At 36.1% G+C, this 26,930-nt stretch overlaps 2 protein-coding genes and 2 pseudogenes across 3 annotated transcripts; 2 read left to right on the top strand and 2 right to left on the bottom strand.

The window, feature by feature from the left end:
• Positions 1-5,476: 5,476 nt before the first annotated feature.
• Positions 5,477-6,312, bottom strand: LOC110769078 (uncharacterized; annotated as a pseudogene).
• Positions 6,313-8,185: 1,873 nt separating this feature from the next.
• Positions 8,186-10,235, top strand: LOC110769067 (protein trichome birefringence-like 42). Its single transcript, XM_088250727.1, has 4 exons — positions 8,186-8,892; positions 8,994-9,168; positions 9,264-9,448; positions 9,538-10,235. The coding sequence occupies exons 1-4, from the start codon at positions 8,489-8,491 to the stop codon at positions 10,031-10,033; spliced, it is 1,260 nt and encodes a 419-aa protein (XP_088106853.1). The 5' UTR covers positions 8,186-8,488; the 3' UTR covers positions 10,034-10,235.
• A 451-nt stretch (positions 10,236-10,686) lies between these two features.
• LOC110769071 (uncharacterized) lies at positions 10,687-15,584 on the bottom strand. Of its 2 annotated transcripts, XM_088250726.1 has the most exons (7): positions 15,424-15,574; positions 13,816-13,851; positions 13,112-13,288; positions 12,003-12,735; positions 11,810-11,920; positions 11,277-11,449; positions 10,687-11,205 (listed from the first exon to the last, which is right to left on the bottom strand). In XM_088250726.1, the coding sequence occupies exons 3-7, from the start codon at positions 13,205-13,207 to the stop codon at positions 11,008-11,010; spliced, it is 1,311 nt and encodes a 436-aa protein (XP_088106852.1). In that variant the 5' UTR covers positions 13,208-13,288; positions 13,816-13,851; positions 15,424-15,574; the 3' UTR covers positions 10,687-11,007. The 2 variants fall into 2 exon arrangements, with proteins under 2 accessions (XP_088106852.1, XP_021828664.1); XM_021972972.2 differs by lacking the exon at positions 13,816-13,851 and having other exon boundaries at positions 15,424-15,584.
• A 5,191-nt stretch (positions 15,585-20,775) lies between these two features.
• On the top strand, positions 20,776-21,794 carry LOC148295652 (uncharacterized; annotated as a pseudogene).
• Positions 21,795-26,930: the final 5,136 nt, after the last annotated feature.

The following is a 26,930-nucleotide window of genomic DNA, read 5'->3' as shown; positions in this document are numbered from 1 at the left end:
GATTCAGCACACAAAAATGAAGAATACAACACGGATCAAAATCCAAAACCAAGTACAAAAACAGACAAAAAACGATGACAAAAACACACCACGTTTCAAACAATGTAAATTTAAACACACAAATACAATTTTTGGGGGGGCGGGGGGGAGGGGTTTGTTGATTTGAGTGACCTATTTCTAATGCATGAAAGTAAATGAACCTTAAATTTAAATGTGAAAGGCAGAGATGAATTATCAAAGTGTGAAATTAAAATGTAACAAACACTAGGGTTTTGGAATCCACCCTAAACAATTCTACCAATGTTCATGAATACTCAAGTGATGAACTCTAAACATATTGATGAAGATGTTCGCAATCAAGACCGGGATTAGTGGCTCAAGACGCATTGATTCTCTTTAATATACGTAGAGTGCAGGGTTCGTGCTACAATACTTGTGCCTTCCCTATAACCAAATCTAGGTATGGTTCGTACTTCGATTCAATTACAAGAAAAACCCATTAAGTTCAAAGAGAATATGAACATCACAAAAACCCTAAAGCATGATGTTTACATTAGGTATTCAAGAAACCAATTCACATGGATGATTCTTACTTCATCCATTTATTGCTTAGGACAATATGAAGATACACATAATCCCAACAATCTCAAGAAGCATGCTTTCAAAGATAGCCAACCAAGGAAAAACATACATCAATGATAGATTATTTTAGTGAAGAGGAATTCATCAATTGTTGTCAAGAAACCAATTCACATGATGTTCACTTTTCCTACAAGTTCTATCATTTGTTGCTAATTAGAAATTATGTTATTGGGTATCTTACACAACTTCTCAACTTTAGCTACATGCATACAACCTAAGGTGACCAGTCAAAGGAAGCAACACATATCATAGGATTCAATTAGTGAAAGGGATCCATCAACAACATCTAAAATTTCATAAACTCAAAGCATCAAAACAATGGAGTAATCATGTTTAGGGCTTCAACCAAAGCCCTAGAAAATTAAGAAGTTACATTGAAACTAAGAAAATACAATAAACAAATAAAATGAACGAAACTAAGAACAAAGAGGGGAAAGAGAATTGCATCTTCAACCCCTTGGATCCTTGCCTCAAGGCTCCCCAAGGTTCTCTCCAATTGTTATGCCATTCTCCCCCCTCCTTGGTTGCTCCTTGCTCTCCTCCTTCTAGCTCTCTCTAGCTCTCAAAATCTTTGCCAAATTCTGAATGAATGATCCGTTCCTCCTTCTTACAATCTGCCCAAGTCAATTGCCTAAAGGAAGATGCCTTCTCTATGCTCTCATCTCTCTCCTCCTTTCATCATGGTACTTTTGACTTTGTTTCCTCCTTGTCTCCTTGCCATGATGAGTTTTTGTCTTCACAAAGATGCTCTTTGTCTCAGAAATTACACTCAATCAAAGTAATTTCTTGTTACCAAATGGTATGGTAACAAGAAGAATCAACATAACATTATGGAGGTAAAACTGGCCCAAGACAAATTTCCAGAGCCGTTGTAACATGTAAGATTGGTTGGATGGGCTATACTTGTCCAATTGAGCTCAAATTTGGATATGTTGTAGTTAACATCCATTGGAACAAGTGTCATGAAGATCTTCACCTCATCCGAGCACCGGAGCATGCTGATCCAAGGCCAAGTAGTTGACCTACGAAAGTGAACAAAAACAGAATTTATAACTAATAATGCACTTTTAGCTCATTTTCATTCTAACCAAGTTAAAATTTATGAAAACACAAAAAGAAAGTAAAAAGCTATAAAATGTCAAGAACTAACTCAAAATAATGGGTGAATAACATGATAAATCATGTGTAAAAATGAACCCAACAGGCGCCAAAATTTGTTGTTAATATTATGTTAACTCGCAATTGTATAGGGCAATTAGTAGTATAGCAAGACAAGTACGAGGTCGTACCCACGAGGACTGAGAAGTTAAAATTAGTTATGTACTTAGATTACCAAATTCAAGAAAAAGTAGGAGGTTATGTCTAAAACAGAAATTAAAGCAAGAGTGATTGTGATGGTTGAATAAAAGAAGCAAAATGAAATTGCAAACAAAAGCAAAGTAAGTAAGTGTAACAAAGAGTGGTTTTAAGAGCTGGAAAACAGATTTGGAGACTAGGGCATTCGAATCACCATAACAATTCAATTCTGGGTTATAAGGAGTCAAGTAACAAGTCTAATTCATATTCAAAGATTGATTATAGCTAAAGTATGATTAGGCCATGGTGTTTGGTTCTAACCTTGTGTTTCTAATTCCCTAATTTGATCATCTGTTGTCTAACCTAAAATTAAGCATTAAGAACCCATTAAACATAGAAGAACAATTTAAACAACCAAGTATGTATCTAATCCATGTTGTCGAATGTCCATACATACTCTTCCTAATCATAGTTCAATTCGAATTAAAGCATGGTGTCTACTCTTAATTCAAACCATACAAGTTCTAATGGTGATCAATCATTCAAACAAGCATATTAATTGATAAGCATAATGAATAAGAACATGAATCATGAATCCAACTTGAAACTCCAAACTTCAAACTTATAAACCCAGAATATTCATGTTAGGTTACATTGAAGCCCTAGTTATGAAATTAGTTTCTCATAATGGAAAAGAAACTTAGATAGAAATGAGAAAACATAAGGAATGCAATAAGAGTAGAAAAACCCTTTTTCTGAAGTTCTTGTGGTGTCCAAGACTTCTTTAAGTACTTCTCCACGTCTAATGCTTCTCCAAGAGCTTCCCCACGTCTAGAATGATGTATGACAGCTAGTAGGTGATTTGGGATGAGTTTGGGTGAGTGGTGATGGCTGAGAAATAGGAAATTCGTAGGGAAATGGAAGGGAGGTTTTCTGGAGCTGTTTTGGTGATTTGGGGCAGTTTAGAGTATTGGGTTGATTGCTGGAGTGTTTGGGGTTGTGGGAATGTTTGAGGATGATTTTTGGATGTGTTGATGGAATGATGGAAGTGTGTAGGATGGCTGGGGTGAATTGTGTGGGATTGTGAATCCCATGCTGTGTACCTAGAGTGTATGGGGTTGATGGGAGTGTTTTGAAGCTTGAAGACTTCTCTATTTATAGGGCTAAGAGGGAGGAACATCATGATGAATTCCAACACCATCATTCCTCTTTTAATACAATCCATAACTCTCACTTCAACTTGTCTATGTTAGTGTGGTTGGAATCAATTCTATCCCATACTTCTTTTGCTGCTGCACCTCAAGCTTTCTTCACATGGATTTTTAAAGGTGTTCAATTGTGGCTGCCTTTTGCTGCCAACCCATGTGGTTTTCTTTTGGTTGTTGAAAAAAAAAACGATTCTTCTGAACCAGGCTTGGTGTAGGAAGGCCTGAGGTTTCAATATATATCCAATGGGGCTCAAATTTGGATATGTCATAATAGACAACCATTGGAACAACTTTTATGAAGAATGTATTCCCATCTGAGCAATACAAGTGTACGTTTTGGGCCTTGCAAGTTGACTGCTGAAAATAGACTGGAATTGACTTCATTTCTTTTCTTTCCTTTCTTTTTGCTTCACATGCATGCACATTCTTTCTCTTTAATAGCTCCAGCATGTACCAAGTAATCCCACCAGCAGCCTGGAAAGTATTTCTTGATTTATCCAAACATGTTTCCCACAATGCCTTGTTTTTGCTCCTTTAGACTTTCATAGCTGGAATGTCTCCCTACTTTACTCAATATGTTGGGTCCAAAGTCAGTTACAGCCGGGGTGAGGCACATGACTTAAAGGAGGTGACAAGGCTTAATAGCTGGCAGCTGCAATCCTGAGCATGGTGTGTATTTTGATGGGCCCATGGATTGGGCTTGGCTTCATCAATTGATACGTTTTAGTAGTCCATCTTGCAGTTCAGAATCTCCTCTTTCCAACCACATATTATTTGGGCCAATACAAGTTGGGAGGAAGAAGTTAAGGCCCAAACAAATTGCTAACTCAGTCTGCTCGTTTTTGCACCATTTTGCATCTTTTTCTATCCAAAGCCACCATTGCTACCTATGGCCCAATGAACTGAATGATAAATCGAAAAGGGATTAAAAGCACAAGTTTAACTCAATAACATAACCAAATCATAAGCTAGAAGGGTACAAAATGATATACAATTATGAACTGATCAACATCAGCATGACATCATGCTGACGTCAGCAGCCTGAGGGCAATAGCCCAGTCCATTTTTGCCTGTGGGCTTGCTTGAGCTGGTGGGTCCCATGCCTTGCCCGAGCTGCCTTTTGCGCACTGGAGGTCCAAATCTCGTTGGGGGGGCCTATTGCAAGGGCAGAATGGCTTGCGTTGCACTTGCTCTAAGTACTCATTAAGAAAAGTTGTCTCATATCTAATCCGCACAAGATGGTAGGATATCAACACCTACACATCCCTCCTAATCCCCCCCAAAATGAAAAATCATTCGCCACTACTTTGATTTCATCCTTCAACACATTCCATATTTAGTGACTTATCCAATCGAATCCAATACTAGGTAACAGAGGGGACATTGTCACATTGAAGCATACTGGATGTCACAAACAAACAGACCATACCAAAGAATTTGTTCAACCAACTCCGAAGCTTAGAATGCATGTGAACGATGCATTTTGTAGGAGACCATATCTGGAAAACTTACAGTGGAAAAGAAGTGGTTGATTAGGGGTGGACATGGTCCGATTCGGTCCAGTTTTCACTTAGAATTGGAATCAAAAATCGAATTATTTGTCCGATGTGGTTCAATTTGGTTCTTAGCCAAAAATTATAATAAAACCGAACTGAATTGAACATGTTAAGACCGATTCGATTCGTCAATTTTGAGGTTCCAATGCCCACCCCTAGTTGACATGGAAGGTGTTCACACATACCCTGTGAGCGTAACAGAGGAAGGTTATATTGAAGATCTTGCGGAGGGTAGTGGTGGGTCATTACCCAGATACAAAGTCTATGGTGAAGGACGAGATCAAAAGTGAGATACCATCAATCAAACATTTACTAAATAGTTAATTAGTCATTTGACTAATTATTAATGTCACTCTAAGTTGAAATATTTGAATATTAGCTAGTCCTTTTTATCTTCTACAGAAAATGAGTGCATAAGATCAAGTGTGCGATTTGATAAGTCAGATAACATGCATGATTGCTTGATGGGATTTAGGAAATTAGGATTGCTAATTTCTTTTTTGGGTATTTAAAATTAACATTTAGATACCATGCATAGGGTGTATAATTAGAGACAAAAACTGGATATGTATATATAATGACAAGGATGATAAAATTACCAAGACATAATGGAAAGCTTACTGCCATTCCTCTGCTTTTCACTCTTTTTAGTTTTTACTATTGCTTCCATTGGGTCATGATTAAACTCTCTCTCTCCCTCTCTAAATTTATTCTAATATGTTATTGGAATGCCAGGAAAGATTGCTTTGAAATCGCTATCCTTTCGTCAAGAAATGAAAACGAAAATCATTCACAACTCATTTCGAGTCCCATTAAAATGGACAAATTAAACTGTTAGAGTAGCAACAAGAACAACTTGAGGATCACTATTTGGGTGGAAATATACGTGAATGTGGAGAAATCACAGCCTCCTGTATGTACTTCTTAGAGTTGTTGGGGTCAGGAACCCAACGAATCACACTCATGTTTGGTGTCTCAACAAATGCAATCATGAATTCTCCAACCTTTTCTATTTTGCCTCTCTTACCTGCCCTGAGCAGAAGACTGTTCCTGTTATAAGAGAAGATGCCATTGCTCAAGCGTATGATGTCGCCCGGCTCGAATGCAATGCACTCGTCTCCCCACAGCTGGAAGTGAACTGCCACCGTCTCATCTGCCACGAGTGCCAGGCATGTCTTGTGAAGGCCTTCCGATGATGATGACGTCTTCATGCTTTTGTCCAAAAAGTATGAATCTTGTGTTTATGTTGTTCTGTGCTGCTGGTACTATGTCTTTGAGTGGCACCATCTATCTATATATCTTTGCTTTGATTATAACAAGAAGGCAACATAAACAACAGAAAATGACCACAGGGTCTCATCTCATGAGAATTTAGCTTACCTGGGTTTTTTGGATTAGGGTTTCAGTTGCGAAACGGCTACAAGATGAGCGAGATACGGTGGCTGATGGCGGCGAAGACGGTTGTGAGACGGCTAGCTGGAAGTGCAGAGCGGCTGACAGGAGATGAGAAAGAGATAGATATAGGAAGAAGAGGGCTGATCTTGTGTTACGCAGCCCACCAATGCCTCTTTATCCGACTACAAAGGCCATCCCCAATGGGGCCCTAAAGGACTCTGCACCACCGTTGGGCTGCAATATATAGCAATCAAAGCAAAAAAAAAGTCATCCTTGTGGTTCAGTTTTGAAAGGTTGAGCCCTACCGGAGCTATACCCAGATTTAGGTTCATGGTTGAAGCCTGTGAAACTGAATGGGGCCCGCATGGAGAAAAAACTGTCAACCCATGTGTGTTATTGATGATTTGCCTTGGGACTGCAGCTCCTCATACTCTCATCTTGACCAATGGCTGCTTCCTTTTTCTTTTATTTTTTTATTTAATGTGACCAATGAAAGGGATAGGCTACTAGATAAGGTTTGAGTTTGGGTTTTTTTGACGGATGAGGCTTGGTTTTTAAATTTATTTATTTATTTATAATAGATAAGATTTTCATATTTTGTCCAAATTTTGAATTTTTTGGTTTCATGTTCACAAAAAAAAAACCTAATATATCATAATATACATGAAGGCAAAATAACTTCTTTTCTTTTTTTAATATAAAAAATAACCGTTATATAAATTTATATAGAATATAGAATTCGGGATATAGAGTCTTGCTGTTGTGTGAGTGATGCCTTTAAAGTTCTAAAGATTCCATCAGAGCTCTAAATGAGGCTTTATCAACCTCTTTTAGAGCCTCAACCATTGAGGATGGCCTAACATGTTCAGTCTCAGATATATTAGTTATTAAATAAAACATTACTTTTAAAAGATTAATTGAGAATTGAAAAGATTTTAAAGAAGTTTAAAAGTCCAGGTGTATTCAATCACATTTTTATAGAAGCCTATAAAATTATGGGTGTATTCAATCCAGACTTTTTAAAGTCTATCTAAATTTGGATGTATCCAATCATGACTTTAAAAACTCCATAAAAGTTGGGTTGTATTTAAAAACTCATTGATTTTAAAGTAAATAAAAAGTTGTGGATTTCAATTGATTCTACACTAATTTTAGGCCCTGACAAATCTTTACTTCCCCCAAAAAGATTTTGATAGATATATTATTTTATTCAATTAAAATTTTAATGGATTTTAAAGTAGTTAGTTTCGTGGTGGTGGGGATGGTAGAGACATTAAGAGAGTGGCGGTAATGACCATGTCACATGGCGGCGGCAGCAGTGTTGGTGGTATAGTTGGTGGGGGGTGGTGGCAGTAATGAGTGTAGCAGTGGCGGTTGTGGTCATGGTGATAGTGAGGTGGCGACAGTTGCAGTGGTAGGGGTGTGGTAGTGGTGGTAGCAGCAACGGTGGTGATAGCCATGATAATATAATGATAGTAGAGGTGGTGAAGTCATATCTTGAAAATTAATCAGTTTGGGTTTTCATGGGTTTTCATTGATTTAGAGATACTAAGTGATTTTTATTGTAGAAATGTTAGTGTTAATTGTTTCGTTCACTTGACACATTGGGTCAACCCGAACTCTATACAATTGTAAATGAGTCTACTCGAACACGACATGATTATAAGCAGATAACATCTATTAATTCAATACGAATACAACCCATTAACATGAATAGCCAACTCTAATGTAAATGATAGCTACGTTTGTTGTTGACATAAGTGACATTGGGAAAAAGAGATTCAAACACATGAACTAAGGTACAAAGTAACTTCTATTGACCACTGGGGCTATAAGCCCCTTGAGTAACTGCTATTGATCACTGGAGCTATAAGCCCCTTGCTTGCGCTATTATTCTATTATTTCAAACTTATTGCGCAGCTCATGTAAAAACCTGATTCCATTAGTAGGTGTACCAAACACAGAAAAGAAATCCCATATCCATTATTCACATGAGCGTCAAAAACAGAAACAAAATACTCCCTTAAATTGATCAAATGGAGAGATGCATTCATGATCTAGCCTCAAGGGCATCCAGTGACAAATGGCCAATACAAATTCATGAGGAGACATCAACATCATCTAGAAAATATGGTTTTAGAAAATTGGTTGTTATATCCACTCCACCCCCAACCAAATGTGGAAACGTCATGAAGCTAAAGCTTCCACCTAAACCATTAAGTACCTGCTACTGCTTCTGAACGTGCTTTGGTAACCACTCAGTTCCACTGATTAGAACTTACAAAATTTTATCAATTTTGGTGATTATTAGTTTTACCCCAATTGCTTATAAGTCATATTTCAAACAACTTCATAAACCATAAACCTGTCTTGAGCTTAATTACTGCTGCAATGGACACCATATCCTGCATTGGTGAAGGATGGAGGCTGTGCACAGCTGCAAGCTTTATAAGCTGCATCATTCTGATATTCTTTCTCAACCACAGCCATGACAGGGTAAACCTATCAACTCTTGGGAACATAGCCATAAAATCAACACTACCGGCCAATGAATCAGATGCGAACATGAAGCTCTTGCAAGTAGCAGACTTGAAGGAACACATGAAACAGATAAATAAAGAAGACAAATGCAATGTATTTGATGGAAAATGGGTTTACGATCCAAAGCAAAGCCCTCTCTACCAAGGAGCTCAGTGTCCATTTCTTAGCGACCAAGTCAGCTGCCAAAGGAATGGAAGGGCAGATTTCATGTATGAGAAATGGAGTTGGGAGGCCAAGGGGTGTAAAATTCCAAGGTGAGCTAATTGATTAATTAACACAAGTATGTGTTAATAATATTGTTACATTTTGCTTTGTTGCATCAAAATATATGTAAACAAGGTTGTTATGGTTGAAGGTTTAATGGAACAGACATGTTAGAGAGACTTAGAGGAAAGAGAGTGATAGTAGTTGGGGACTCTCTCAACAGAAACCAGTGGGAATCTCTAGCTTGTCTACTTTACTCAGCTCTCCCTCCCTCTCAAGCCCAAGTTGATGTGGAAAGTGGCATCTACAAGGTCTTCACAGCAAAGGTCGGTTTCAAAATGCTTCTAGTTGTAGAATCTTTCTCCTAGTGAACCCCTTTTAACTGTGAGACTCTTGGTTGGTTGGTTCTATATTACTGCAGGAGTATAACTGTTCTGTTGAGTTCTACTGGAGCCCATTTCTAATGCAGCTAGAAATTAACCAAGAGAGTGGTGCTAGAATTCTTAGGCTTGACAGAGTTGCTACCTCAGCCAAGAAGTGGGTCGGGGCAGACGTTATGGTATTCAACACCGGTCACTGGTGGGTGCACCGTGGAAAGATCAAAGCGTAAGTCTTCTTTGTTCTTTTTTTTCTCTACTAAAGAAAATCAATGAATATTTATCATAGAGTTTGTCTAATGGATGTCAGATTTTCAGGTGGGATTTGTTTCAATATGAGGGGAAAACGGTGGAGAATATGGAGATTGAATCAGCATTTGAGAAGGCTATGAATACCTGGGCACATTGGATTGATCAAAATGTGGATGTGACCAAAACCAGAGTCTTCTTCCGGAGCATTTCACCAGAGCACAAGGGAAAGCTTTGGTGCTACAACAAAACTCAACCCATCATGGACGATTCCTATGAAACAACATTTCCAAGAAAAATTATAGAAGCCGTTGAGAGAACAATGCAGTGCATGAAGACCCCGGTGACGTACCTGAACATTACAAAGCTGTCTCAGTATCGAAGAGATGCACACCCAATGATTTACAAGACAAAACAGTGGAAGCAGTTAGCTATGCAACAAAGACGACCAGAGTCCTCTGCTGATTGCAGCCACTGGTGTCTGCCTGGCCTGCCAGATACCTGGAACAGGCTATTGTATGCTTCGTTGCTCTTGGACACTTCCGAAGTCATTCTTAGCTCGTAAGACCTGCTTGTTTGATCTGTCATGAGTGTTAGTAGACTTTGTATACTTCGTTCCTTCAACAGAGTTATAAGAGAAGGGACTTATAAGAGAGGATGAATGTACAGAAAAGGTACCTAAATTTAAGTTTAACTGTTAACTTAAGAAGCTGGCAAGCCCTGTAGGTGCGGCATCCCCTCTGAGTTTTGAGTAGGTGCCATAAATCAGCATGACCTAGTAGCCTGTCTAAATTAAACTGGCAGGCAATCTAAAATCTCAGACCACATTTTTACAAAAATCAAGTACACTAAATCATATAAGTTATTCGGCTTCCGTATGGATGCAAAAGCTCTGTATGTTCTTTAGAAAAGGCAGAGAAAAAATTAAAGAAAAGAAAATCACTATCTTCAGCGTTAGGATCTTATCTCTATGATGTGTTTGAATTCAATAAAGTCCTAAAGACATTAATGAACAAGCATATCAATAAGTTGCTTGCCATCAGTACAAAAACCATGAAGAAGATGTTAGCACCACACAGTAACCATAATAACTCTAACTTGAATAAGTTGTTCTCCCCTCTAGGCACTTAGTTGAACCAGTTACGCAAGTTCAACAGATTCCATTCACAAATTCAACACAGAAAATAAAATAAAATAAAAAAAAGACAACACCAGAAAACCGCAAAAAAGACAACATAGCAGCGCAAACAATAGTTTAACCATGCATAATAGTAGGCCAATATATTAACAATGCTGACTACAAAGGTACGTCTCAATTGGCTTGGTCCCATTTAAAATATAAATAACATTTCCAAGCACTTTATCTTAGGGAGACTACATGATTGTTAATATACTCCCCGGTAGAGCAGTAGATCGTTGGGGATTTTACCCACTTCGGTACACATTTTATCCTAAGCTAGGAATTTTGGACAGCACCATAACCAGCAAGGGGAGGCTGCGGTGAGGCGGTTTATTTACACAAGCTTTTTACAAGGGTACCTACAGAATCTCCCATTCAGATTCACAAAATTCATGAGATGGTGATTTCTTCGTCTCCTCCATAGTAATAGAATGAAGTACACCGTCTTCACTTTCCAAATTTGATTTTGCATCATCCCCATACCATAATGCAAGCTGCTCATATTCTTGCTTCCTTGCAGACCTCATTCTTGAGGAAAAGGCTTTCTGAAGTTTTTTCTAGAAAAGAAGTCTCAATTAAAGCCAGCGAAAGTAGGGAGAAGAAGGCGTGGGAGGGATGGAGAGTGTACCTTGTAAGGCCTACGCTTGCCTTCCATGTGAGGAACAAAATGAACATCCTCACCAGTCACCATCACACAAGTCTCCTCAAGTTTCGCCTTGGCAGATTGTTGAATGGTTTCCATTTCTTGTACAACAACAATATTACTCTCAATCGCATCCAAAGTGGAGTCATGTGATCCCCCTGAAAAATTTGCAGTCATCAGTTACTACTTACTACATGTACAAAAGAACATTCAAATTATCATGAACCAGTACACAATCTAGAAAACCCAAATAAGTGAAGTATACAAATTCACATGTACAAAAGAGATTTCAGATTATCATGGACCCATATAAAATCTGGATCCCACATGAACATAAATCTATAATGGTCCAGAGTTGAGAAAAATATCTCCATCATTATGTCAGAGTTATTATCTTCACAATCACTTTTCATTAATCAATTGTCAATCTAAAACCGACATCAACAAAATCTTGCCTCAACTCAATAACAAGAACAAGAAGGTTAATGTGCATCAGAATGAGATGTACTCAGTGGTACCAGGATGAGACGCTGAGACCTCCTTTTCAGCATATCTCTCACACTGTACTTGTCCACTTGGAGAGGATCCTACCAGAGAAACCACCCCATTGATGAAACAAATGTCTGCAGCTGCCAAACCCGTAATCAAAAGTGAACAAGCATCAAGGTTGGTGAAAAACAATACACTTTTACAGGGTCCAAAAGTAGTTACCATTTGGTTCTAATGATAAGCCACCAAAGGATGAATCTAATATTTCATTCCATTCTTTTGCATCCGACTTATCCAAAACAATCATATCAGATGAGCGGCAGCCAATTGAAACATCAGCAGTACATTGGCTTGCATTTGCAATCACACGACCTTCCCTAGTGGAGTCATATGCCATACCTTCATCGATAGAAGGGGTTATAAATGCATCTATATGCTCGCATGAACCTTTACGGGTTTCATGGCAGGATGATGATTGTCCACTCAAATCCTTTTCAGCAGGAGGAATCACCTGTGGACATCTGTGCTTCGTTGGATTCTCTTTGACAGCCAAGTTTGTATTGTTAAACATATTCCCATCATGGTCTTGTCTTGAGTACAAGTCCAAGCATGCTTCTTCCGCACAACTCTCTGCAGATTGCGTGCGATAGTCATACATGTGTTGTTCACGGAAGGATGGTTTATGGTCCACATCCTTATTCTTAACAGAAGATATCACCTCTGAATCCCTATTTAAGTGTTCAACATTAGCCTTTATAGGTTCTTCTTTCTTGGTAATCCTTGAACTTTTAGAATTATCAACATCAAAAATATTTTCGACAGGGAAACCACAGGCTGACATCTTCTCTGGATCTATCAAAGAGTCAGGGAGCAAATCTTGCATTACATCAGCATAAAACTTTTTAACACTTGCACCAACAGTCTGTACCTGATTCTCAACAAATTTGACTGTATCCTGTCCCAAATAAAAGAATGAGCAAGAATATCGGTTAATGGGAAAGGAAACCATTAGAGCAACTCAAGAATAAAATTAACATGACTACTGTCTCAGATGAACAAAAAATCACATAAAGCCGTATTTGGCATAGGTCACTGAAACAGATGATCATAGATATAGTTGTAAAATAAATAACCAGTATAAAGAACAATACAGGCAACAAAAAGATGTCAATAAGTGCTGAAAGGAGGATGAAGACGAAGAAATAATTGTAAACTTATGAATTAACACCTCCAGATCAGCAGTCTATGGCAAACATTCCATTTATATAGATGAGGACCTTATCTTAGGAATCCTGTGGACAGAAAAAGACTAATAACTTCAAAGGGCTTACCTGGTACATATTTTCTTCCACCTCCAAGCACATAGATTCGAATTTCTCATATACACCCCCAACCCAGGTTATACCATTTACATCCATAGTGATCATGAATTAAACTTTACAGAATAGGTGTATCTTCTGCTATTTTGTAGTTCCGGTAATGAATTCTTATATCAAATTGGCATTCATCTGCAAGAAATCATATGAAATTTAGAAGAAGCTCACACGAATACATAAAAATGACTCTTATCTGAAGAAGAAGCAAAGGACCCATAAAATGTTTTTCAGTAAATTATAAGCTTCTAGCTACGGGAAAATGTACATAGCATTCAAACAGAAATATTATACCAAAATGGCGCACGATTTTTCTGGTGCTATTGAATTTGTTCTTTCTGCTGTTAAGTGTGTGCCATTGACTTAAATATATTTAAAAATTATTGAAAAAAGCCATTTTGAATGTCTTTAACAAAAGTACAGAATTTTTTGTAACAGATGATACCCAAAGATTCCAACAGTGAGATCTATTATCAATTAACAAAAAGCTATTATTTAATATCCCAAAAGGGGAACCTAACAAAGGCAAACACCATAACATGGTCTAATTCGTAAAAATAAAAAGAATCACAATACAGATGCACTGCAACACACTTCTTGTTTAACTGTTGATAATCAAGATCTTCCAACACAGAAACAAATTTAATAAATATCTCCCGTACCAAGTTCAGGTAATGCTTGCCCTTTACGTTCAAACTCTGTAATGCAAAAAAAGATTCCACTTCAAAAAGCACACTAATTCTGTTGTGCTTTCATATTGCATGGAGGTGCAAACATCAAATAAATGCTAAATTAAGAATTTCATATATCCCCCCTCCCCTTCTCTCCTCTCCAAAAACGCAGCCATTAGTCACTCTGGACACCAGCTGAAGGGAAAGATAAAATTTGCATACTCAAGCATTTGTGTGAACGCATACAGAGAGTTATGGCCTTTGGATATAAATATTTAATGAATAAATTATTACCAGAGCTGCAAGAAATATCTCTGAAACACTAAATCGCCTATTATGGAACAAATGAGACATTCTGGCTCTGTATGATACCTACGAAAAGACAAAAACTTTACCAGGAAAGACCTAATAGGCAATAAAGCAATACACCAGCATTCTAGCTTATGCTATATGTCTATGGTAGCTTTAAAGATTTCAAGTCTAGTTGATTCCTGGATGTTTTCTGTCTCTCAAAATTACACTAGGTTGTTTATAAAAAATCAATTTTAGTAGAGTTACACCCAGTCTCAGCCAAAATCATTATCAGTGTGCTACATGGAAACAATGTCATAGTTTCTGTTGGTGAACTGAACAAATCAGACAAACAAACCAACTGATTAGAACAGTAACTTTCTCCAATTACCATCTGCACATCACCTCAAACAAGGACTAACATTAGGCATCATATCATAAGGTTTGATGGGTATGTCACATGAATGCCTTGATGAAATAGAAGTTAAAAATGATTGACTGGACAACAGCCCAAAACACAACCAACATGGAAGACTTGCATATACATGGATAGAGTATAGGACAATAAATTTTTTTCCATGGAAAATCCTATCATTATATGACTGGAAGTCTTAGCATCCTATAATTACTTTAGAAGCAAAACCAAAGGCCTAGTATTTGAGAGACATAATAAATAATCAAATAAAATAGAAAACCAAAACCTATTTCAGGAAGCAATAGCATTAACGATCCTTAACTTGAAATGCAAAGCAATCTATCTACAATTAAAATTAATTGAACCCACCTAGAGTAAAATGTTCAATTAATTTACCAATCCGTTTACAATTAATTGAACCCAGATACAATTAATTTACCATTCGTCTCTCATAATGCAGAAAGTCACCCCAGAGAGAGAGAGAGAGAGAGAGAGAGAGAGAGAGAGAGAGAGAGAGAATCAGAGGATACAGAGCCAGGAAACTAATAAAAGTAGCTCATTTATATGATTTTCCAGCTATCTTCGTACAGGGGCCAAAAACAAAAGCGCAACTCTTGAATTTGATTATCAAGATTGGTGAGAACTATACAGTAGTTTCAGCTATCACACAACAATTTCACATCACAGGCCCAGAACCATATAGTGATACAAAAGCTTTTCACAAAACCTAAGTCGCAACAAACTGATCATATACATGAAACAAGGAAAACCAAATATGCAAATGAAAAAACAGCTCGCATGATCAGGGCACAGAAACGCTTTTGTAATCATGATCAAGTATACATCAAAATAAATTTGATGGTCAGTATGGAAATTGAAGTTTGAGAACTTACTTGTTGTGAATTGTGAGAGATGAATCAGATGATGTATATACCCAGAAGCCAAAAAGCTTGAGAAGTCATGGATTACGCATAAACCCCAATTCGGTTTTGGCTTTGCTTATAAAGGTACTAGAAGAAATAATAACCTACGGACCAAGACACGGAACACAAAAGAAATATGAAGGAGAGAGGTCCAAGAAACGTAAGACAGTTCATTGGCCTTCCTTTCCATTCCAGCCTCCACGTGTTTAAATTTGATTAAACAAAACGAAAATACTTTTTGGGTAAACTACATGTTTTTCCACTATCCATATTGAGGGTTATTATCAAAAGACTTATTTATCGTGAAAGTATGGTCAAATTTTACTTTGTTTCTTGGAAGCCAAAATGACCCATTTTATCCTATCGACAGAAGATTTTTAAAATTTTTTATTTATCAAACCCTATTGAGTATTGACCAAGTTTGGTGTTCCATGTTGCCCATACTGTCATATCCATCCAAACTTCATCAATTTTGATGATGTGGCAAGGGTGTTTTAGTCATTTCACACACGTGGCTTTCTACCCACGAATCTGAACTGCTAATGTGGCAAAATGGAGCCCACCCCTAGCCCAAACTCGTTGACTAACGACTTTTTGTTTAAAAATTGTGGAAATAAACTTGCAAAATGGGAAATTAAAGTTACAAATTGAGGAAATAAAGGGGGGTGTATTCAATTAGGATTCTACAGCATTTTAAAAGAATTTTTGTATGTGCCAAATTTCATGGAACTCTATGGAACTTTTAGATTTCCCATAGACTTGAGAAGAGTTATGTATAATTTTATTATAAGATTGTATGGCTTTTATTCCAAACTTCCATAATTTCTTTAACATATTTCTTTAGACGAATGCTAACTTTGGCATCCTTACCTTGACAATCAAAAAGCCAAGAAGCGATGTTTGCTTCCCGCCGAGCAGTAAGTGGTGCTCTCTTTCTTTAGGAAATTTGTTTCTAATTGCTCTCTTGTTTGGCACTTTGTATAAAAAGTATGGTGCAATAGCTACATGATTTCAGAAGAAACTTCAAATCTTTCTTTATATGTTTGTTTTTCCTTGTGGTTACTGAAGACTTCAAATACATAAACTCTCTTCCCTAGTGATTTTTGACCAGATAGTTTGGTTAAACATAGTAATCATGAATGATATTCTTGTAACAAAAAGCAAAATTCATAAAAAAAATTATGTTTAACAAAAAGCAAAATTCATAAGAAATTCACAAGAAATATAGTGACAAAATGTATAACAAATTTGAAAGCAAAGTTTAGGAAAATATTTAACATTCATTTATTATCCTTAATTCTCATTGTTGTCATTGTGCTCGGCGTCTCTCCACATATTCAAAGCTATACCAACTCTCCATTCATTAGCATTTTGTCGTTGTTGTTCTTGTGTTTGGAAATCTAGTTTAGGATTCCCTTCATTAACCGGTAACGATGAAGATAAAGAAGATTCATTCTCCAATTCAACAGGAAATTCGTTAGATCTACACTCTCTTCAAAGAAAGTTGTGTAGTCCTACAGAAGCTAACACTAGCTCTGTTTGTGTCGTATATGGGAATGGAGGTGCGGATTTGAAAATTGTGAATCGTGATTTAAATATACCAAATATCCTCTCAATGACATTCCTCAAGGACGCATGACGAAGATGGAACAACTCAACTTCATTTGCAGGTTCACGATCTTGACCACCAAACTCTTGGAGATGATATCGAACACCTCGAAATGGAGCCAAAAATTGGCATCGATTTGGAAATCCACAATCTACTAAGAAAATTTACCTGATAATAGATTACACATATTTTAGTATCCAATGTACGACCTAATGTAAACTATAAATGAAAAAATTAAAAATTAAAAAATACCTTGTGGCACTTTAAGTCCATTCCTCCTTGTTAAAGCATCATGTAGTACTCTTGAATCATGAGCTGAGCCCTCCCACCCATTAAGGACATATATGAATTCCAAATCAAAGTTACAAGCTGTTAATACATTTTGTGATATTGTACCGTGATGATTATGATAGTTGCTTACGTCGCGTCCTGTTACCATTGCTGGAATATGTGTGCCATCAATAGCTCATATACAATCCTGAAATAAACCCAAAAGTTTAAAAGATATTATTAAACATATAACAATTTGAATAAAACAAGTTGCACCAAACAACACATTTACCTTAAAGTGTGGGTAAAACCTTGTACTTTCCCTTATTTTAGCTGGTACTGCATATCCAGGTTTGGATAGCATCTCTGATGCTATTGTGTTCAAGGCCTTTAAAACTCTGTTAAAATTTTTACTAGCAGTGAAGTGGGATCGGCCAAATGTATCACGTACTAGACAATATCTATTATTTTGACCCACAATAAGCAAAAATGTTGCAAGCCTTTCTTCTACACAAATGAATCTTGTATTTTGTAAGAGTGTTTTTTTCTCTAATAATACTGCATAACTTTTGAAACACATCAGGATACATTCTATACCTTTGTAAGAAATCCTCTGGATCGTCATTCAATACATGATGTATATAATTATATCCTTTCATAGTAATTGGTCGCCGGGTTAATGGACGTTCAATATTTTCACTATGCATGATAATCTCATTCAACGCATGAGCTACTGCTTGAATCGCCATTAATAAATTCCAAATTGTTTCATAAATTTCTTCGTCCTCCTTAATTTCTTGCCTCCTAATTTCTTCTACCTCCATTATATATATTGATACTGCCTAAATAAAATGATAAACAAATTACAAACACAATTAATAATAAAGTCACATATGCACTGGAGCTACAACATACAAATTGCAAGTCACACATATACACTGGAGCTAAAACATATTAAGCAATAAATATTTTACAAGATAGTCTAGAAATAAAATGAGATTCCAAGAAACCAAGGATTCAGAAAAGCAAAACAACAATGTATTCATCATCAATTATTTAATAACCAATAGAAGTATTTAAACATAAACAACAATGTTTGATAAACAAAACAAATAGTCCAAAAATCCTTATGCATTATCAACCAAAAAACAATCCCAAAAACCAATCATTCCAAATAAACCAGTCATTCCCAAAAACTCTAAAAAAAACTACTCATTCCAAATTGTAGGATATCCAATTTGAGCGCTCCTCAGGGGACATTTTAAAAAATGCATCCTTTTTTGTGTTAGTATTCAACAACAAAAAAGCGCTTTATAACGAGCACGCTCATCTAAATTTGAGGTCTCCTTAATGGCATCCCACATATAACTCTGTTGCTCTCTCTCTCTCTCTCTCTCTCTCTCTCTCTCTCTCTCCCTTTTGCCAATAGGTTATGGACTCCCCAGAAGTCCGTAGCAATTGAATCAATGCTAAGGCTAATTCTTCCCATAGCTTGTTGGGTGTTCTCATTTGAGATAGCATTCACTTCCAAATCTGTTATAGTTTGTTTCCTCTGGCTTGAGCTTTCTGAGGGACCTTCCCAATTAGTGGCCAGAAAGGGTTAGGATGAAGAAGAATGTTCGAGTTGTGGATCTTGGTGTGGTGGTTCTTTATGATTTGGTATAAAGGCCTAACTTTCATAATAAAAAACAAAGTCCTTTATTCCAACATGCCTATCTTCCACCCTACAAGTTCTTGCATTAGTATCATCACCCAATCCTAATGAGTTTCTTCCAATAGTAGTTGCATTCCCAATTACAATTTGCAGATCCTCATAGTCCGCACAAGTTTTTGTTTGAATACTTGTGTGTTTTGGGTAGGACTATAACAAAAATAATAAAATAATAATTATTTAACTGAATTATGTATTCAAGTTACCAAATAGAATTATTTAAAGAAAATTTAATAACCTATCCTTAAAGTAGTCTTTCCAAGTTTCTTCAGGAGCAGTGAATTTCTTTGTGGTTGGATCCCACCCAAACTTAGGGCTGTGACGGATAAGCTGTGAATATTGTTGGTATTCTCTTTTAAAGTATTTCAACAGACTCTGATATTGAGAATAGGTTTTGTGACACCTAAGTTTTTCATTAATCTTGGGGAGTATTTTGGTTTCTACAATTGCCTTGCTTAACATCCTATTAGCATCACGCCATCCACGGGATGCAGAATCAACCATAAGTTGCAACAACATTCTACTCTCTTCCACACTCCAAGTGTTATAATCTTGTTTGCTCTTCCTTTTTTTCATTTAGTTGTTGTGCATTTTCAAACTCTATTTGAGTGGTGCAGCTTTTTTCTCTTGCCTGCAAGTGCGCTACTGCATTGCAACCCTTTTTTTTTAATTCCTTCTGATTTGCACCTCGACTAGCGTATCCCATGTCCGATATGCAGTGGATACCCACAGATACACGTGGGATACGCATCCGAGTCAACGGATATGGTCAATGACGTAAGGATACGTGTATCTGACAAGATAGATACAGGTCTCCCAATTTTAGGATACGTTTTAGGAAAAAAAATTTGGGAAAAATTAGAATTTGACACAAATTCAAAGTCTTGAACAACACGAGATGTTTGCCTTACCTCTTTTGAAACTTTGAAGATCTTTTCCTGCAGATCTTATTCTTCTTCATATAAATAAAGAAGCAAAGCCGACCGCCACCCATCAATTCTTCTTCTTCTTCTTAACCCATAAATAAATATAGAAGCCCATGTTCTTGAATTCATCTGGTGTGGTTGTGGTGGTGGGATTGTTCGCGAATTTTGGTTTTGTTTCTCACACTTCTCTCTCTGATTTATGTTTTTGGTGTGGTCGTCGGTATGTTCACGCTTCTCTCTCTAATATGTGTTCTGGTCCAACTCTTTTTTTGTCCTTATGTGACCAACACTTTACACATTTATTATTATATTTCTTGTCTGATACCTTGTCCTTAGCTATCACATGTGAACTTGTAGCTATCCCATGTGAACTTGCAGGTACATGTCATCTATTACATAATCAACCCCCCCCAACGTGAAGAGCAATTTGATTTTGAGTCATCCGGATAATAATGCAAGTGCTAATGTTAATCCTACTGAGAATAATGAAATCGAGGTAGATGATCATTCTCCATTGTGGTAAATTTTTTGAATTGCAATTGCATTCAAAAATAATAATTCAACACCAACTGCATTCAAACAATTGCATTCAAACATAGCAATTGCTTAAATTGCATGCTCCATAATTGTTCACCATTGTGGAAGTATGTTAAAATTACTATGTTTGAATGCAATTTTTTTTTATTGTGAACCATAATATGAGATTGGTTATGTATAAGGACCACTGCAAATTGAAGATGCTCTCCATTGCTGAAACAAGATTTGCCTCTACACTTGTGATGATTAGAAGATTTAAGGAAGTAAAGGAAGGTCTACAACAAATGGTGATTAGTACAAATTGGTCTTTATATAAAGAGGATGATGTTGGAAAAGCAAGAGTAGTGAAGGAAAAGATATTGGATGAATACTTTTGGGATAATATTGATTATATACTTTCCTTTACAGCTTCTATATATGAGATGATTAGAATGGCTAACACAGATAAACCTTCTCTTCACTTGGTTTATGAGTGGTGGGATATCATGATAGAGAAGGTGAAGGCAGCTATCTATAGAAAAGAACACAAACAACTGCATGAACAAAGCAACTTTTTTGATGTGGTGTATCACATTTTAGTGGAGCGATGGACTAAGTGTAGCACACCACTCCATTGTTTGGCACATTCTTTAAATCCTAGGTAAGTATTATGTGCTTCTTTCCTTTTAAAAGATTTAAAATTTACTTTTCATATTGTGATAATTTAATAAAATAATATCACACTTTACTTTTAGGTTTTAAAGTCCAGAATGCTTGCAAGAGGATCCTAGCCGTGTTGCTCCACACCAAGATGTCGAGATTACGAGGGAAAGAAAAAAGTGTCTTGAGAAATACTTTTTAGATGACCGAGCTAGAAGAGATATCAATGTGGAGTATGCCTCTTTTTCAATGTGCTTAAATGACTTTGGAGCTATTGATGCTATGAATGATAGGTTTCACATGGAACCAATGGTGTGGTGGATTGTTCATGGAGCGTCAACACCAACTCTCCAATCCATAGCTATGGAGTACATATAGTTTCATTCACTCTTTCAGAAAAAACAAGTTAATACCCCAAAGAGTTGAAGACTTGGTATTTGTGCATAATAATCTTTGTCTCTTATCAAGGAAGAGCCCAAGCTACAAAGAAGGTGTTACTCAAATGTGAGATATTGGAGGAGATGGATTTGATAGCTTGGGTGAAGAAGGTGTTGAGATGCTTGAAATTGCTAACCTTTCTCTTGATGAACCATCATTGGAGGTTGCTTTATTTACCGGGGAAGACATTATAAATATTGTAGTTGATTGAAACTTCTGTTTTTATTTTATTTTTCTAAAGTTTAATTTTGAATTTGGTTGATGAATTTGAATTTTTATGTTAATTAAAATATGCTTTAAATTATATATATTGTTATTATTATATTTTAATATAAAATTTTAATTGTCGTATTCATGACGTATTGTATCCTAGTTTTTGGAGATTTGCCGTATTCCCGTGCACTACAAAACGGAATGCCTTTAGCGAGGGCATTTTGTCATTGAAACAAGCCTTTTACCGTCGGAAATACCTTTTTTCGACTGCAAAAGTCCGTTGAAAGTCGTCGGTAAAACGATGGTTGGAAATACTTCTTTTCCGACCATTTCGTTGGAAATAATGTATTTCTGACGCTTATATTTCATAGCTATTGCTTAAATTTCTATCGGAAATGAATTTTTAAAACGACCATGTATATTTATTTTCGACCCGTACATGTGGTCGCAATTACTTATAAGATTTTCGGAAAGAGTTTTTTATTATCGAGATTTCTTGGTTTTGCAAATTCATATTTGCGACCAAAGAATGTTGCCGGAAATACTTTTTTCAACAATGATATATTATTTGCGAGGGCTAGATTTCGTCACAATTATCATTACCGACCAAAAGAGTTTGTGGAAAATATGTAATATCTCGTCAGAAATGAGTATAACAAAATATTTCCGATAGAAAAGTTACGTCGGATATATATATTTCCAACCACATTTAGTCGTCGCAAAGTTTGTCGCAAATAGATCAATCTTGTCGACAAATATTTTCAACGAACAAGTGGTCTGAAATGTAATTGTTCCGACCCGATTAAGTCGTGGGGAATGTTGTCAGAAATAGGCAATTATTGTCGGAAAGTATTTCCGATGATTAAGAGTTTGTTGGAAATATACATTACCAAGAGGGAAATGCGGTCGAAAAATGTAATTATTTTATATAAAAAAAATTAATAAAAATAAATTTGAATTACAATATTTTCTAGAAATAGGTTTCTAATTATCCATATTTAATTGGTAACAAAAAAATCATATGACACCATATTGTACTAAAATTTTAAGCATTAATTAAAATTATCAAGATAGTTAAAACATAAACAATCCCCATCATCCTTAAAACATATAAGCAATCTGCAAATATATCAAAACCTTGAGATTCAAACTATATATTGTAGCAAAATAAAAATGATGTTGCACTACTCGTCTTTGAGGTGAGCATTTGAACAACTTTCTTCATTGTTCTGTCGAATAAAAGATAATAATTAATAAGACATAATAAGTCAATTGAGAATAAAAATAACAAATACAATATTTAATAGTGAGCAAAATATTGAAAAGAGAAGAAAAGAGTTCACCATTGAAGCAGATTGTCTTGAGCGTGCATAAATATTTGAGTTGTTTTCCCTCATACTTTGAACTAGATCTTTCAATTCATACACCACATTTCTCAAGTCCTTCACTTCCTCCTTTAATTTCTCATGCTCTTCTTCACGTTCTAAGCATATACGTTTATTACAACCTTGGTCATCTGAGGGATACACATCTTTTATACTATAGCCACCACCTAAACCAAGGATACGACCGTGACTTGGCCCACCAAGAACCTCCTTGTATATATCCCAATCATTTACTGCATTCTCTTCCTCCATCGCAGTAGCCTTTTTATTCTCCATTTTTTCCTTCAAAGAAATATTAGAAATGTAAACATGGATATAAAAAAATGTCATGTAATCAAAAACAAGAAAATGATAAACAAAGGGGGCAACATACAAAAAGTTCTTTAGCCTTTTCACTTGGCCAACTTTCTTCTCCTCCATTCTTAGGCTTACTTACATGGAACTTTTTGAAACAATCAATTGGACTAGGTTCAATTCCAGTTAGATCAAGCTATTAAGATTTAAATAATGAAGTTTGTTATGACCAAATTTAGATATAACCACAAAAGGAGCAATCAACAATGCAACAACCAAATGGATATTTTTACCTCATGTTTTCTATACTTTTCCATTGGAACAGAACCTGTGGTATGCACAATTGTGGATTTCGCCATATTAGACTTGTTTCTTTTACTTTTATCCTACATGAAAAAAAGTAAAAGAAACATAACCTAATATCAACTTAGTGAACATATAAGGCATCTACAAATAAACCAAAGCATACACTAGCCAATCATAACAATATTATTTTAAATTGAATTTTTACCTGCCATGCCGTCTGCAACCAGTGGTCAACCAATTTAGACCAAACATCTTGAGATATCCCTAATGGGCAGTGAGTATATCTATCACCAATAATCTTGTACTTCTTAAAAACTCTATTTCTCCATTCGGACATCCAATCAGAATATCACAATTTAATATGTAGTTCGAATGTAGTCCTCATCTCTTCTTCTGAGCATGTGTGTGTATATCTTGTTTCATTAAAGCGATCATATAGTAAATCCATACAGTATATCCCATACCTACAACCACCAACGGTGCAAAGAAAATTATTTTAGATTTGGGTCTACATTATGATAAAATAGATGCATGCAATAATGATTGCATCATTTATTAAAAGGAGCATGCAAATGCAACGCAGTGTCCTACATGTAAGCTTTCGAGATGGAAGAGACAAGGAAATGGTAGCAAAAATAAAGGTAAAAGGGTTCCATAGAAGGTGCTTAAATATTTTCCACTCACACCAATACTTCAAAGGTTATTCATTTCATCCAAGACAACTGTAGATATGAGGTGGCATTTTGAGGATCGTGTAAAAGATGGAGTGTTGAGGCATCCGTCAGATTCTAAGGCTTGGAAATCATTCGATCAAATTCACGAGTCATTTGGTATGGAACCTCAAAATTGTAAGATTTGGTTTGGCAACAGATGGATTTAATCCTTTTGGGAACATGAATCAGCACTATAGTATTTGGCCGGTTCTCATATACCGATATAACTTTCCTCCGTGGATGTGTATGAAGGAGCCTTATGTTTTCATGACTTTACTTATTCCTGGACCCAAGGGTCCATGCCATGACATTGATGTATACATGAGGCCGTTGATAGACAAGTTGCGAATATTATGGGAAATTGGTGTTGAAATGTATGACCTATGCAAAGCAGAATTTTCAGATGAGAGCTGCACTTCTTTGGACTATCAATGATTATCCAGCATATGCATACATGTCAGGTTGGAGTACGTCTGGCAAATTGGCATGCCCATATTGTCCATCTTATACTGCGCATCGTCGGTTATCTCATGGGTCAAAAACATGTTTCTTGGGTCATAGATGATTTTTACCATCAGACCACGTATGGCGTAATCAATGAAGCCAATTTGACAATACAAGGGAAAGGAAGCTTGCACCCAAGAGACCATATGGTGATGATGTGATAAATGAACTTAGTGAATTAAGAGAAATAACACATGGCAAGGATGGGAAAAAGCATACAATACCTGGGTTTGGAAAAGATCATAATTGGAAAAAACATTCAATATTTTTCCAATTGCCTTACTGGAAAACACTTTTGGTGCGTTGCAATTTAGATGTCATGCACATTGAGAAAAATGTATTTGAGAACGTGATTGACACAATGATGAGCATCAATGGTAAAACAAAAGATTCTTTAAATGCTCATCTTGATCTTCAAGAAATGGGTATAAGACAGAGGTATCATCCAGAAGAAGGAGATGATGGTAAGCTCTATTTCATCCCAGGTGATTATACATTGCCAAATGATGATAACAAAGCTTTATGTCAATGGTTAATGGAGTTGAAAGTTCCAGATGGGTACTCTGGAAATTTATCTCGATGTGTGAATGCTTCAGAACGTAATATTTTGGGTATGAAAACTCATGAGTGTTTAATATTTTGGAATTAGGACATAAGCTAAAGACTTATGTCCTTAATAAGGCTCATCCAGAAGGGTCTATTGCCGAAGGTGTCTTGGGAGATGAGTGTTTAATATTTTGCTCTTGCTATTTGCATCGAGTTGAAACTAAGTTTAATAAAAGAGATAGAAATGATGATGGAGGTCAACCGTCATATGATACATCTTAGTTATCTATTTTCTCAACACCTGGTCGAGCTTTTGGGAGAGGTGTACTTAGAGAGATGAGCATTGAATTTCATAAGGCTGCCACGCATTATGTCCTGCAAAATTGTGATGAAGCTTTGCTATTTGTCCAGTAAGAAATCTTCAACACTATAGATCTATTCTTTGTGTATTTAATATGTTACTATTTATTTAGATCTAGTATGTAACTGTATTAATTTGAATATAATTATTTGTCATGTATGCAGAGAACATAAGAACATCCTAATCCAGTCTAGTGTTGATAATGTGGAGGAGTCACATAGGCTTCAATTTTCAAATTGGATTTCTAAAAGGGTATGGATAATATTGTATTGGAAAAACGTCATATATGTTTATTTAAAACTATTTTTTCCCTTCTATGCAGGTCACAAAACTATACAACGATGGTAAAGTTAGTAAGCAAATACTTTCTTTGGCTCGAGGACCTGAAAGACGAGTAATTGATTATCTTGGTTATTATATTAGTGGTTTTAGGTTTCATACATTACAACGTGATGAGAATAAAAAAAAACACAAAATAGTGGAGTTATGGTTAAGGGAGAGAATCATATTGACATTGTGCCTTGATATGGAATCTTAGTAGATATTATTGAGCTCCGTTACACAGAAGGAAATAGAGTTGTATTGTTCAATAGTGATTGGTATGACACAATACGAAAATGAACATGTTACAAGATAGATCGTTATGGAATAATCATTGTTAATACAACATGCAAGCTAAATACTCAAGAGCCATTCGTACTAGCAAGCCAAGCAACCCAAATTTTTTATGTGAAAGGGGTTAAAAATAAGATTTGGAGTTTTGTAGTGGAAATAAATCCAAGAAACATTTATGAGATGAATGACGATGAGAGTGAGCCATACCAAGAAGCAAAGACTTAAAGTCGAAGTATGCATGCCATGCAAAATGATGTTGAAGACAATGAAACTGATTGAAGAATGGATGCAATTCAGCTTACAATTGTGGGATGAGTTCTCATGTAATTGTGATTGTTTATTTTTTTGGATTGGCTATTTTTAGTTATTTGTTTTGGAGTGTGATTGGCTATTAACAATCAAATTCTTTA

This window comes from Prunus avium, chromosome 3 (genome assembly GCF_965620075.1).
Source record: "Prunus avium chromosome 3, drPruAviu1.hap1.1, whole genome shotgun sequence".
NCBI lineage: Eukaryota > Viridiplantae > Streptophyta > Magnoliopsida > Rosales > Rosaceae > Prunus > Prunus avium.
This window is presented reverse-complemented; position numbering and strand designations above follow the sequence as displayed.

Excerpts from the sequence above, each read along its gene's own strand:
- LOC110769071 (XM_021972972.2), bottom strand. The coding sequence starts at position 13,207 with ATGATCACTATGGATGTAAATGGTATAACCTGGGTTGGGGGTGTATAT. Across the intron at positions 11,921-12,002 it reads CTTATCATTAGAACCAAATG|CTGCAGACATTTGTTTCATC; the intron begins GTAACTACTTTT and ends CGGGTTTGGCAG. Across the intron at positions 11,206-11,276 it reads GCAAGCGTAGGCCTTACAAG|AAAAAACTTCAGAAAGCCTT; the intron begins GTACACTCTCCA and ends CTTCTTTTCTAG.
- LOC110769067 (XM_088250727.1), top strand. The coding sequence starts at position 8,489 with ATGGACACCATATCCTGCATTGGTGAAGGATGGAGGCTGTGCACAGCT. Across the intron at positions 8,893-8,993 it reads AAGGGGTGTAAAATTCCAAG|GTTTAATGGAACAGACATGT; the intron begins GTGAGCTAATTG and ends TTATGGTTGAAG. Across the intron at positions 9,449-9,537 it reads CACCGTGGAAAGATCAAAGC|GTGGGATTTGTTTCAATATG; the intron begins GTAAGTCTTCTT and ends TCAGATTTTCAG.